The 13,935-nt window shown below is 52.3% G+C and overlaps 1 protein-coding gene across 1 annotated transcript; it reads left to right on the plus strand.

Annotated features, from left to right (window-relative positions):
* Positions 1 to 12,593: 12,593 nt before the first annotated feature.
* Positions 12,594 to 13,529, plus strand: LOC148594211 (olfactory receptor 14A16-like). Its single transcript, XM_088527354.1, has one exon. The coding sequence runs from the start codon at positions 12,594 to 12,596 to the stop codon at positions 13,527 to 13,529; it is 936 nt and encodes a 311-aa protein (XP_088383480.1).
* Positions 13,530 to 13,935: the final 406 nt, after the last annotated feature.

The raw sequence follows: 13,935 nt of genomic DNA on the forward strand, positions 1-13,935 counted from the left end.
AACCAATGGGGGTGACCGGACAGGGGAGGGAGGCCCGAGCTAGGTGCTGAGGACCGATCAGAGCGGCCATTTCACAAAAGGCGCCTCCGCGGGTGGAAGGCGGGGCGAGCCAAGAGGGGGGGAACAGCCCGCCCGGAACGGAAGTAGGCGGGACGGAAGTAGGCGGGGCCAGAGCCCAGCGAGAAAGTACCGGAGCCCAGAAGTGACCGGTCAGTCGACTGATCAGACTCCGGATCAGACACTAGTCAGGACGAGTGGCTCACAACTGATTCAAACTTAAGGAAGGAGAAAAAGAAGGTAAACAGAGCTAAGAGCCAAAATATTCCCATCCGAATTAAAGAAAAACCACGAAGGGAAGAAACCCCTCTTACGGACTGGAAGGAAATAAAGATCGCATGTGCCGACTGGGCCCCATCAGCCGCACTAGCGTTCCCGGTCCGGATAACAGAGGGAGGACAGAGGGTCTACTCGCCGATAAAAGCTAAGGATGTACAAGTGATTGTTAAAGCAATTGCAGATAAAGGGATTAATTCTGCCATGGTCTCAACCCTCATAGATGGTATCTTCGGGGGGGATGACATGCTCCCGTTCGATATAAAACAAACTTGTAGGCTAATCTTTGATGCAGCAGGGATGATTGTTTTCAAACAAGAATGGGAAGACAACTGTACGAGGTATTTAGCCCAAGTAACTGGGGCAGATCATCCATTACACGGCTCCAGCCTGCAGCGGTTAATGGGTACAGATCCAACAATGATCACCCCCCAGGCGCAGGCCCATGGCATGCGGGCCCATGAAGTTATGACAACTACTCCTGCAGCCAGGGATGCTATTTGCACAGCCTGTAGAGTCGTTGTCAAACCACTGCCATGGTCCTCAATAAAGCAAAGTGAAAGTGAGAGCTTTACACGGTTTGTAGATCGTCTCCAGGCAGCGGTCGACTCCTCGTCCCTGCCCACGGAGACAAAAGGCCCGGTCGTAGCGCAATGTTTACGCCAACAATGCAATTCGGCAACCAAAGAAATCCTGCGATCATTGCCGATGGGGGCAAGTATCGCAGACATGATTAAGCATGTTGCAAAGGAAGAGCATCTGACCCCAATTCAGGTGGCTGTTCACACCGCAATAGCCAACGTAATGGCATGTTCTAAATGTGGCCAGGCAGGCCACGTTGCAGCAAACTGCCCTTGGCTGGGGGACTCGCTGGCAGCGCTCCCCCCATGCCAAGATCGACCCAAAGGTCACTGTCAGGAAAGATGGCAGAGTCAAGTGGTGCCCGCTTAAGTCTATTAAGCCAGACCTTCAAATTAAAACTAATGAAAATTGTGAGTTTCTGTTCACAGGACCGGATCATCGGATGCCCTGGTGACAGACGTCCCGCCCAAGCCTGTGAGTTCCACGCCGACCGAATCCAGAAAACAACAAAACAGCCTCCGCAAGAGGGGGCCGCAATGCCTTTGCATTATCTTAATTTTGCAGCTTGTCACTATAGGACAAGTAGAGTCACATCAGCCCTTTAAATGGGTACTTGAACAGATGGAACAATCTCGAGCGATTAGTACAAAAGTAACTACAGGGCCACCAGTTTTCAGTGCCATGCCTTGCCAACCAGCACCCATTGAACCCTGTTCCAAACGCAGCTGGTACGAAAATTGGTTCACCGGTTCGTCGTGGTTAACCACCCTGATATCCACCTTGATAGGGCCGATCACAGTGATCATGATGACACTGATCTTTGGACCCTGTATATTGAATAAGCTCATGCCGTTTGTCAAGAATCGGCTAGAGAAGGTTAACATCATGTTAGCAGCACGCCGACAACTGCTTTAAGAATATATCCACTCAGTATTATCCCCAAGTTATCCCAAGGTGCACCCTATTCCTATACCGTGGTATTACCTGTCATCCTCTACCTTCTACGTGCCTTCTTCTTTGTGCCTTGTGTTTTTATGTCAAGTTTATGATATATAATTTTAAGATTGTTATAAGCTATAAGAATAGAATAATAACAAGAGTAAGTAAGAGTAACATAATAATAAGAGTAAGTAATAAGGATAAGGTAATAATGACAATAAGAGTAAGATAATAATAAGATAGCAATAAGAATAAGATAATAATGAGAATAAGTAATTAGATAAGAATAAGTTAGAATAAGATAGTCATATTTTAGCTAGTTTTGTTATGCATAGGGAGGGGGGAAATGTTGCAGATTACTACACTGTAACAGATAGTTAGGGTCCGGCGGTCGGAAGATATCGCACTGTACAGAAAGGTAGAGCCCCTAATAGCCAATAGTGTTAGTTTATGATGCAAGCAGACGGATGTGACATTGTAAACCTTATCTATATAACACCTTGTTACCCATCAATAAACGCCATTTGCCGTCTACCACACTGGTGTCAGTGAGCTGATGGCCCGAGCGGCCTGGGGGTGGTCGCCGTGCCGTTCCTGAACCAGGTCGCCACGCCGCTTGAGCGGCAACAGGGTGGTTAATGGCAACTTGGGCAACTTGGGTGAACCTCTCTCCAGGAAGGACAAGGTGCCACTGAAGACATCCACAAGTGCATAAAGCCTGGAGCAGAGAGAGGAGCAGATGGAGGTGCCCATCTGACTGAGAAATATTGCTGAGGTGTGGTGGAATCTCACACAGGATTCTACATCTCATACAGGAGCAGGGTACGAGATCTTCAGGAGTGAGCGGAGGAAGATGAGCAAAGGGGCGGCCCTTAGTGTGAAGGGGCAGCTCAGATGTGTGGAGCTCTTTGAACATGAGGGCTAGGGCCTTAATTCAAGCTTGTAGGTGACAAGGGTGAGGCCACAATGGGAGTGACCAAGCACCCAGGCAGGGTGAGGAGGTGGGTACAGTCTCCTTTAAGCAATGTGAGCAAGTGTGAGGCTCAAAGGGCACCCCACGTGCACACAGCCTGCCAGCACTGGCTGCAAAGTTGTGGGAATAGTTATTCTCCAGGACTGGCTGGCTCCTGCAATGACCTCCCAGGAGCTGGGAGAGGGCCGAGGAGGCAGCAGTGCCCTGGTCTCCACCACATGTCAGCACCTTCACCTCGCAAACCACAGGAGGACTCATGTCCTTCCTCCCTGCACTCCTCCCAGCGGACAACTCCCCCCCAACAGGCTGAGGGAGGCTGGGACCTCCTTGTCCACCCAGAGGACGTGTCCCAGATGGACTCCCATCAACACTGCCAGCTGCTTGTTCCCAAGTGCCTGTCCCAGGAATCATTCTCTGGAGGGGACTGTTCACTTGTGACAGTCACAGGCAGTGCAGGGCCAAGAGGATGGTGCCAACCTGTTCTTCCAGCATTGCCTTGAACAAGCGTCTTATGATGAGCAGGAATGGCCAGACCCCATGGGTGTGCCTGCACCAGCTGTAGGGAACAGCTTGGGGACGTGGTTGGGTTCAGCATGGAGAAACTGTGGGTGCAGCAGCAGGGCTGGTCATCACTGGTGCTGGTGGGGCAGAGGTGGGAGAGCTCCTGGCAGGTTCCCTTCTCCCAAGCGGAACATGGGGGCTTCCATGTGTGCCCATCCCTGCACCCACACACGGCTCCCTGGCTCCACTGTGCAGACAGGACCTAGGGCAGGGTGCTCAGCCCTGGGGAAATGTCCCTCTGACATGGTCCCCATGACAGCCCGCACTGCCCTGTCCCCCCACAAACCCTGCTGGGCCCAGCCTTGTGCCACGTTGGGGTTGGTGCAGAGCCGTCCTTGGCCTCTGAGCTGGGAGGGAGGCTGGGCAGGGCCGGCTGGTCCTCTGGCTACAGGCACCGAGGCCGGCAGGAAGGAGCTGCCCAGGCAGCCAAACACTGACACTGAAGGGGACCTCAGTGACTCTCCAGGCTCCCTTCCCTGGGCCTCCTGGGTCCCCACTGCCTCTTGCAGCACTGCAGAGCTCTCCCTAGCGTAGACATTCGTTGTTTTTGCCCTTTCCATTTGGGTGGCTCCCCTTGAGTTCCTGAAGCTCCATTCACTCCCAGGAACACAGTGCCCTTGAGGATGCCCTGTGCTCTCCTGGAAGCACCATATCCATCTCCAGCCCTGTCATATGACAGATACGGCTTGACCATTCACCACCTGCAGGAGCTCTGAGCACCCACAGCTGGAAACTGAATCCAACCCACATTACCTAACACACCATTGCCAGGGGGCCCTGGAGAGTCCCAGAAGAGCAACAGACTCTGTGAAGCTTAAAGTCCTTGAGCACATTATGGACTCCAGCTTTGGAAGGAGAGGCCAACCTATAAGCATCGTCCTGAGGAAATCCATTTTTATTTGAGTGAAGCCACGACTGACACAGAGACACAAGGACAGACATATTTACAGCAGATATGGCAATTAGACTGAGTGGGTTCACCCCTCTGGCAAAGTAGCATGAATTAAAAACCTTATGTTAAAATATATATATATATAAACACAGAGAGAATTCCCAAAGCACAGAACACTCTGAAACGCATTAGAAACCCCTTGTTAGGAAGGATGGGGAGCTTATTTCTAGCACCGACTGTACTAATTGCTTCAATGCATTCTTGAGACTCTTGTACCTCATGCTATAGATGAGGGGGTTGATCATTGGAGGCACCACTGAGTACAGAACAGAGAGCACCAGATCCAGAGCTGGGGAGGAGATGGAGGGGGGCTTCAGGTAGGCAAAAGCTGTGGTGCTGATCAAGAGGGAAACCAGGTGCGGGAGACACATGGAAAAGGTTTTCTGCCAGCCCTGCTCAGAGGGAATCCTCACCACAGCAGTGAAGATTTGCACGTAGGGCACAACAATGAAAATGAAACACCCAAAGCCCAAAGAGACAGTAACCCCAATGAGCCCAGTTTCTCTGAGGTAGGAGACTGAGCAGCAGGGTTTGAGCATCTGGGGGATCTCACAGAAGAACTGCTCCACCACATTGCCTTGGCAGAGAGGTAGGGAAAATGTGTTCCCAGTGTGCAGGAGGGAATTGAGGAAACCACTGGCCCAGGCAGCTGCTGCCATTTTGACACAAGCTCTGCTGCCCAGGAGGATCCCGTAGTGCAGGGGTCTGCAGATGGCAACGTAGTGGTCATAGGCCATAACTGTGAGGAGAGAAAACTCTGCTGAAAACAAAAATGCTACCAGGAAAACCTGGGCGGCACATCTTGAGTAGGAAATAGCTCTGCTGTTCCACACACAATTGGCCATGGATTTGGGGAGAGAAATCCTTTCCGTTTCTCAAGGAAACACCCATATTTCCTCTCTCTCCCTTATTTCACCTCCCTTTTCTGCGACTCTGCTCTGCCCTGGTTGAATGTGTCATGTGCAGCAAGGACCCCTGCCCACGGCTCCAAAGCAGTTTTTTCTGCTGTGCTGCAGGTGTAAATGAATGTGTCAAACGACTCTTTCAGGAAATGCCTGCCCTGCCTTTGCTTTTGAAAAATGCCCTCTGAAATGCGCTCACAGTTAGACCCATGAGCAGACCTGAGCCTTGTAGCACCCTCCCAGCAGGAGAAGGAGCCTGTCCTGGTGGAGGATGATCTTCCCACACAGAACTTCCCCCCTCAATCCTGTGGGGATCTTTGTGTACTGCAGGGCAGGGCGGGGGCTATCTCTGGGGTCAGGAGCTCTATAAGTTGCATTTATATAAAGGTCTTTGCTTTCACATCACTAAAGTCTGTGAATCCTTCATACACTGCAAATTTCCCATTGTCCATCTTTTCGCTGCTGCCTCCCATGCAATTAGCGCGTCCTTCCAAGAAAATCCTGCTGCTCTGTGCCCTCCACAAGGTATTTGTGCACAGCATGAAGATCCCTCCTGGCCTTCTCTGATCTAGGCTGAACAAACATCCCTGTTCCAGCTTCTCCTTACCTGCCCCATGCTCCAGCCCCTGACCAACTTGTTGTCCCTGTGCTGAACTCCCTCCTGTTTGTTTGTTTCCTTGCAGAACTGAGAGCCCAAATGGGATCCGGTATAGAGGCATGGTGTCCACTGTGCCAAAAAGAGCAGTAGAACACGCATGTGGCCCCGCTGGCCGTGCTCTCCCAAATAAAAATCCGTGAGGATGGCCAAACTATGGCACAGGGACCCAAAAGGCCTCCCTTGCTGACCACTAAGGCACTGAGATGAGATGTGGGTGTCCTTGGCCACCACCAGGACATACCCCTGGGAGTCCCTATGGCAACGGCCAGGGCTTTGTGATGGGGGTGGCATCATGTCCCCAAGGCCATTGTGATGGAGCGATGCCCATGGCAACCAAGGCTGTTTTGGGCCAGAGCACCACCCTCAGGGTCGCACTCTGAGGAGAGCAGCTCTTGCAGAAGGAGCAGCTCACGTTGGTCCCCAGAGCAGCAAGTCCCCAGGTGCAGCGAGTGCCCTGGGGATGGAGAAGGAGAGGCAGGCGAACGCCTGCTCCCAGCCCAGCAATGGGTGTCCTGGCAGGAGCAAGCGCACAAGGAAGGTGAGTGCTGGGGCTGGAGGGGGAGGCCAGCAGCAGGGATGGGAGCTGCATGGAGAGCACAAGCATGGGGGGGTCAAGCCAGCCAGACCTCACCTCCTCTGGCCAGGGGCTGCTTCTTGCTGGCTGTGGGGATTTTCTCGAACACAAAGCATGACTGGGTTGCTCCAAGGCCCATATGGATCCTGGGAGCCCTGTGCGAAGGATCAGAGAGCCTCTTTGGACCACGTGTAGCTGGGCTGTGCTCGACCATGAGCTTCTCTTCGACATAGGGCTGGGGCTTCCTGTGCCTCAGGGGCTGCTTGTAGCAACACAACCCTCTCCATCATGTGCCTCCTTCTCCCTGCAGGTGGGCAAGCAGGAGCCGCACGCAGCGAGGCGACGCAGGCGGATGCCAACTTCGTCCCCACAAAAGGACAGGCGGCCTTTGCTGTCTGACCCCCAGGGCTTTGAAGATGCTGATCAGGCCATCGCAAAGGTACAGAGCTGAGCAGTGAGGCCGGCAAAGGCCCTGCCCTGGTGATGGACGGACTAGAGACAGTGGCAATAACTTGCAGGGAAGCTGCTGCCAGGGAACCCTTGGGGGCTGCTGGGGGTGCTGTGATGTCTCTGGAGTGCGGGAAGAGACTGGAAGAGTCCATGTCTCTTGATTTGCCTGCCCTTCAAAAAGCCAAGCGAGATGCTGGTGTTCCCCACCGGGCAGTTCCAGAGCATGGCCACTGCTTGCCTGAGGCCGGACCTGGGCCTTGTGCGCTGGGAAAAACAAGGATAGTGCCAGAAGTGTGGTGCGTAGCCCAGAGTGTCCTTGATGCAGAGGCATGTGTAGGCTGAGGACCCTCTGTTTAGGTGTGCAGGTAGTGGTGTGGAGGACTGTTGGTTTCCCTGTTCTCTCCTTGGAGCATCCTGGTGTGACCCAGGGGTTCTCACAGTTTGGTGGTTTCTGTCAGCTGATGTTCAGGCTTGCAGTTTCTGATCGTCTTGATGATTAACTGAGTCTTTGGGATTTGAGTCACTCTAATGGAGTAAGTTATCTTCTCGCTCCTTTAAACGCTTTCTATTGAAGCTGGACCCTCATTACATCTTCCCATGGCAGACCCTAATCCATTGTGATCCCTCATACAAACTGGTAGTTAAACAAAGCAGTCAGAGCCATTTCTGCACTTTGTGGATATGCAGACACTTGCAGACAGGGAGATGTCCCCTCACAAGAATCAGGCCTCTCATGGTGATGGATGGCTCTGAGCCCTGGCACCCTGCATCTCCCACACTTTTGATCCTGGGTGTCTCAGGACAGGCCCACCCAGTGCATCACTGCTGTCCAGGCTCCTGTATGGAGCCTGTAAGTCACTGCCGTGCCTCAGGAGCTGAATTTTGACTTGTTCACAAGTCGGTGAGATGACCATCTCCCCACTCCCCTACTGCTGAAGCTTCCAACGACCAACATTCCTCTTCCTGTAGTGTTTGCACAGTCCTGGAGCAAGTATTGAAGAAGGGAGACTGCATCCCTCTTGAAGCTTTCAGATATGTGGCATTCCAGACACTGAAAAGCAAAGCACGCCTTTCCTCCTTTCTTTTGGTTGCCTATTCAGCCTCTAGCATCCTATCTTTGGCACGGGAAGGTGCACTCTGCACCCTGGGGTCTCTATCCATTCTCTTGCCTGTCTCCTCTGTGTCTGCTCAACCTGCTCGATGCACTAGGGTCATGGGAAGTATTGGTTTTGGGAGCTCCCCTGAAGCCATGAGAAGCTGCAGAGCTCAAGGCCTGATGGAGGAAGTCTGGGACGTGGCTGTTTCCCCTGCCCGCTCCTGCTCCCATCTTAAGGGTCCAGGAGGGTCCAGTGCTTTTGGTGTTGGTGGGTTGGGTTTCCTTTGACATCCCCAAGTCCTTCTTTGGGTTGCTCTGAGCAGCCAGGAAAATCCCTCTTCTCTAGGGTCTCTACTTTTGTAGAGAAGCTGAGGCAGGTCTGGGATCTCCAAAAGCAGCATGGCCCACATCACAACTCAGGACCCCCAGGAGCTGTGTGGCTCTGCCATTCCCACATGTCCTGCTTAAACTGACAATTTCTAACACCATCTTTACAGGCCATTGTAGAACCGCAGTATTGTGACTCCTCCTGTTACTCTTTGCTCACTCCAGGATCCAGCTGCTGGTTTACACTTCAGGGATTTAAAGGTTGCTCTGTCTTTCAGGAAGGCTGTCCCTTATAGAAAGGGAACCTCGCTGTTGACATGTTGGACTTAGCCTACACTCAAAGAGCACAATTATTATTTATGAAATTATTTCATGCTTTATTTCTGTTTCTTTGCAGTTAAGAAAAATCCTGTGTTTATTTGCAGCTGGTTCTCTAAGGAACTCTCTAAGGAAAGCAGTTGGGAATTGCAGTAGATGAGCTCTAACTTTCAGTTGCTGATTTCAGTAGAACAGAGAATCTTCTAACAAGAGTGATGGAAGTCCCAGGTGGCTGATGTGAGAAATGACAGGTTGGGGAGAGGGCAGTAGAGTGTCCATACAGTGCTTGAGCTCTGGGACGGTGGTTCTCCTAGATGTCCAGACTTCATTGGGAGTCATTCTGGATTGATTCCAATTCAAGAATATTGCTGTTGATTACTCTGAAAGCTGGATGTTAATAGTAACAATAAAAACCTGTAAAATGAGAAATACTTGTATATTATTGATATCTCCATCTTTCAGCTACAGTCCCCAAACCTCTCCAATTAGTCATGCAAGCCTAGACAAAAATTGCAGGGAGGGACATGGTTTGTGAGAGCTTTTTGCATTTTAATGAGCCCCATGGTATATTTCATGCTGAATCCATGAACCTCAGTTACTGAGAGGAGAATTCAAAGTCAAGATCAACCCACAACATTTTGTTGAGTTTTAATGGGTCCCATTGATAGTTGTTAGCAGTAAAGTGTCTCCAGGGGCTGATTAGAGCAGAAAATTGTCATCACTGATAACAGGTAGGCAGAGGAAACATGCAGGTGGCTCTGATGCCACATTAACCCTTAACGTGTTTTATCAGTTGAAATGTCCAAGCTCGGCCACTGAGCTTCTGGAAAAGGAGATCCTTTCTCTGACATGTTTTCCAGGTCCTCCTGGGGACAGTGTGTGGCTAGGGGTGTACAGTGCTCAGTGCAGGACAATGATATGACACCTTTCGGGGTGTCAGCAAGAGGGACACTGAGGCCCAGTGTCTCCTGACAGGCCTTGGTGGCAGAGACAACAGCCATAGCCGAGAAGATGCTGACCTGCTCTGGTGTCTGTGAGCCTTGGCAGTGCCTTTGTCTGTCTCCACCAGAGCCTGTCCTATGCTGTCTCATTCCTGCAGCCGTGTCCATGCAGCCTGTAGACACCCACCCTGCTTCCCCACTTTGCTCTCACACGGGATCTCCTTCCCTTCACTGTTGTCTCTGCATCCCCACCGGCTATTCCTTCCCAAAGCCATGGGATGATCCTCCTGGGTGTCCTGTTGCATCACAGCACTAGCATTCCAGTGTCATTTCTTCATCCTTGTGTCCATTCTTGAGGAACTGAGAACATGGCTGAGGGGAAGGGCCTTGGTGCTACAAGGGATGCCATATGAGGCAGTGGTGCATGGTCATGTGAATAATGCCAGATGCCTGTGGGGCTGCATTAATAGTAGCATGGCTAACCAGAGGAGGGGAGCTGTTATCTGTCTCCAAGGGGGACTTTTCCTGAAGGCAGTGGTGGCACTCCACTTTGGGGGAGCATGTATGAAACCCAGGTGTCCTAGGTGGTTGCCAACTAATTCGAAGGGCCCGATTTTCCTGTTGGTTCCCTCTTAAATATGCTAGGAATGTGGCAGTTTTGCTGGGCACCTCAGGCTTCGGACACGGCCAATTAGACCTGTTTTTCTTGCATGAAATCAAGTGTCTGCACAGAATCATGCAAGCTCTTTGCAATGGACATGGATCTCCTCATTGCTCTGTCAGAAAAAGTGGACATTTGCACCTGTCTTGGACCAGCTCTGTCCAACGTGGATTGCCTCCCCCTTGGAAAAAGTCCAAAGGGGCGAGTGTGTGTGCACAGCTGATTCACTTCTCCCAGTGACTGCAGTGGGAGCTCAGAAAACCAGCTCCCATACAGGCAGCCGTTTTGTGCACCCCAGCAGCTGGACAAAGGGAATCCTCCTCTGAGTTTGTGGAGTGCACAAGAGCAAACTGAATCCTCCTGCGTTCCTGGAGCTTCTCAATGGGCATTAGCTGTACTGCTGAACTGCTCTAAATCACCTCCTGAAGCATGAGGGTGTTAACTCCCTTCTTCCCCCTGTGCAAGTGTTCTGAGTTCTTATGGGATGGAAGCAGAGGCTTCAACAGCGGGACATGTCCACTCTCCTAGACAACCATCCTCTGATGAGGCCAGCTGCATGCTGGATTCATTCCATGGACTCTCTCTCTTTACATCAGTGGACCTTTGCCAGGGATGACCTTGCTGCCTTGTAGGAACTGTCAGCCCTGGAGCCCCAGAACTGCCTGGAGGCTGTACAGGGGACAGAAAATGTCCCATCTGCAGCTGGGTCCCTGCTCCTGAGCTGGGCCTGGCTCCTGGGACTGCGGGAGCCCATGGCAACCTGGCAGGTGCTGCAGACAGCTCTGCCCAGGAGCAGCTCCTCATAAAGGAGCACCAAGACTCAGGGCACTGCCCGCAGGCACCAGGCTGGGATGAGTCGCTCCTAAGTGAAAGACAGTTGGGAATGGGAGGGCGGCTGAGCTCACTGCAGGCAGAAACCTCCCCAGCCCTTGACACGGTAAGTCTCTGGCTGCAGGGCTACACTGCTGCAGTTCCTGGAGGGATCTTCTGAACCTGGAGCCTTCAGCAGCTGATTGGATTTGTCAGGGTGGCTCTCCAAGCTTCTCCTGTTTGGAGCTGGCCCTGCTTTAGAGCAGGGACTCCCAGCCACACATTCAGAGGCATCACGGCTGCCTTCGCCCACCCCTCTGCCTGCAGACACAGCCAGCATCCCCTCCCCGGCCTCAGCAAGGTTTGTGTCACCTGCTCTTTTGCACCTGCAGACACGGAGGTGCCCTGGGCAGGGTCCTGCCCCTGGCAGGTGTCTACAGGGCAGAGCTGAGCACCCAGCGGGTGCGATGGGGTCTATGAATATGGACAGGGCAGAGACGTGGAGACAGAGAAGCAGCTCCTGCAAGGATGGCTCCAGGCAATGCAATCATGGTGAGAGGGTGAGAGGAAAGTGCTTCCTGCAGCGCCCCTTCCCACCAGCACAGCCCTCTGCACTCCAGGCCATGGGGGCCAGGGCAGAAGTTGTCCCAGAGCAGCCAGATGTCCAGGAGAGGAGACACATCTGAGTGCCCCTCTGTCCCTGCCAGGCCCTGCCTCCCTCGGCACAGCTATCATGGTGTTACTCCATGATCCCACCTGCCCATGCTGCCCTTTTCCTTCCCTTGGACTCTCTGGACAGGGGGTTTCTGATGCAGGTCAGACACTGGCCCTGTGGGTCCTGCCGTGCAGATGGGTCCTGGACTGTGAGGTGCCCAAGTGCCCTATAAGCTGTGGGGCTCAGGGCAGTGCAGTTGGAAGAGCTTGGAATCAGCCACCTCTCTCATCAGGACACCCCATCCTTAGGATGTTCTGCCATCTCCCTGGGTGCCTTTCTGGGCTGCAAGCTGCCCTCCGGAAGAGCTCAGCTCCCCCGTTACAGCAAGTGCTTTCTAGGTGCCCCAGGGAGAAGCCTCCTGGAATCTGAGGTCACAGAATCGCTGCAGGGAGGTGGACGTGGGCAGCTGGCAGGAGCCCAACGTGTTGCTGGCTCCAAGGGGAGGGCGGAAACCTGCCTGACATCCCCAAAAGAGTGCTGGTGGACATGATGTAAAGGAATCCTCTGCTCCCCATGGTGTCATTTAATTGAGGGGTAACACGAGTGCAAGTGTCCTACAGCTCCAAGGTGAGAGCACAGGGCAGCTGGGACCAAGGCAGATGGAGAGGCCAGCGCTGCTCCCCCAGCATCAAGGCTGAGAGCTGAAGCCATAGAGCTCAAGGATGGTCCTGCTAAAATCGGAGGGAGGCAATGAGTGTGTGTTTGGGCAAGGATATGAGAAAGTCTTGCTCAGAGAAGTTTTCTCTAACTTGTCCATGTCTTTTCTTCCTCAGATATTGCCCTTATGCTGCAAAGGAACAAATGTCCAACAGCAGTTCCCTCAATGAGTTCCTCCTCCTGCCTTTCGCAGACACACGGGAGCTGCAGCTCTTGCACTTCTCGCTCTTCCTGGCCATCTACCTGGCTGCCCTCCTGGCCAACGGTCTCATCATCACAGCCATAGGCCATGACCACCACCTCCACACCCCCATGTACTTCTTCCTCCTCAACCTCTCCATCCTTGATCTTGGATCCATTTCCACCACTGTCCCAAAATCCATGGCCAATTCCTTCTGGGACACCAGGGCCATTTCCTACCGGGGATGTGCTGCACAGGTCTTAACTTTTACCTTTTTCATTGCAGCAGAGTTTTCTCTCCTCACAGTCATGGCCTATGACCGCTACGTTGCCATCTGCAGACCCCTGCACTATGGTGTCCTCATGGACAGCAGAGCTTGTGTCAGAATGGCAGCAGCTGCCTGGGCTACTGGTTTTCTCTATGCTCTCCTGCACACTGGGAACACATTTTCCATACCACTCTGCCGAGGCAATGTGGTGGAGCAGTTCTTCTGTGAGATCCCCCACATCCTCAAGCTCTCCTGCTCAGACTCCTACCTCAGAGAAGCTGGAGTTATTGTTGTTAGTTTTTGTTTAGCTTTTGGGTGTTTCATTTTCATTGTGGTGTCCTACGTGCAGATCTTGGCTGCTGTGCTGAGGATCCCGTCAGAGCAGGGCCAACACAAAGCCTTTTCCATGTGCCTCCCGCACCTGGTCGTGGTCTGTATGGTTGTCAGCACAGCAATGTTTGCCTACCTGAAGCCCTCCTCCTTTTCCGCCCCAGCTCTGGATCTGGTGGTAGCTGTTCTGTACTCAGTTCTGCCGCCAGCACTGAACCCCCTCATCTACAGCATGAGGAACAAGGAACTCAGGGATGCACTGAAAAAAATGATTCAATTGGTAATATTTCAGCAGCAATAAGCTGCCCATCCTTCTACTCAAGTAATATCTAATTTCTCTCAGACAACTCCTGTGATTTTGGCATTCTTGCTTTAATAATGAGGTTTGTGCACAAGTTTCTGAATTCATCCCACTTCTCCAGAGGTGTTAACCGTGTCTTTCTGACCCAGAGGCCTTTTTTAAATGTGTCTATCATTGTGTCAGAGCTGTCATTCCCCTAATTAAAGGGTATGTTTTCATTGCATCTTTTGGATTGGGCTCTTCTTCCAAAGCTGGTGCCAAGAATTTTCTGAGAATTTGCTGTATTTTCAGGCTGAGAGATGCTTGTTGCTTTTCTGGGGCTCTTTTTGGACCCAAGGCAATGAGCTCCTGAGGGGATATGTTAGGGAATAAGGACTGGATTCAGTTCTCACTTGTGAGTGCTCGG

Source organism: Tinamus guttatus, unplaced genomic scaffold, assembly GCF_059628265.1.
Source record: "Tinamus guttatus ecotype Peru unplaced genomic scaffold, ASM5962826v1 Tinamus_guttatus_pri_ptg000282l, whole genome shotgun sequence".
NCBI classification, from domain to species: Eukaryota; Metazoa; Chordata; class Aves; order Tinamiformes; family Tinamidae; genus Tinamus; species Tinamus guttatus.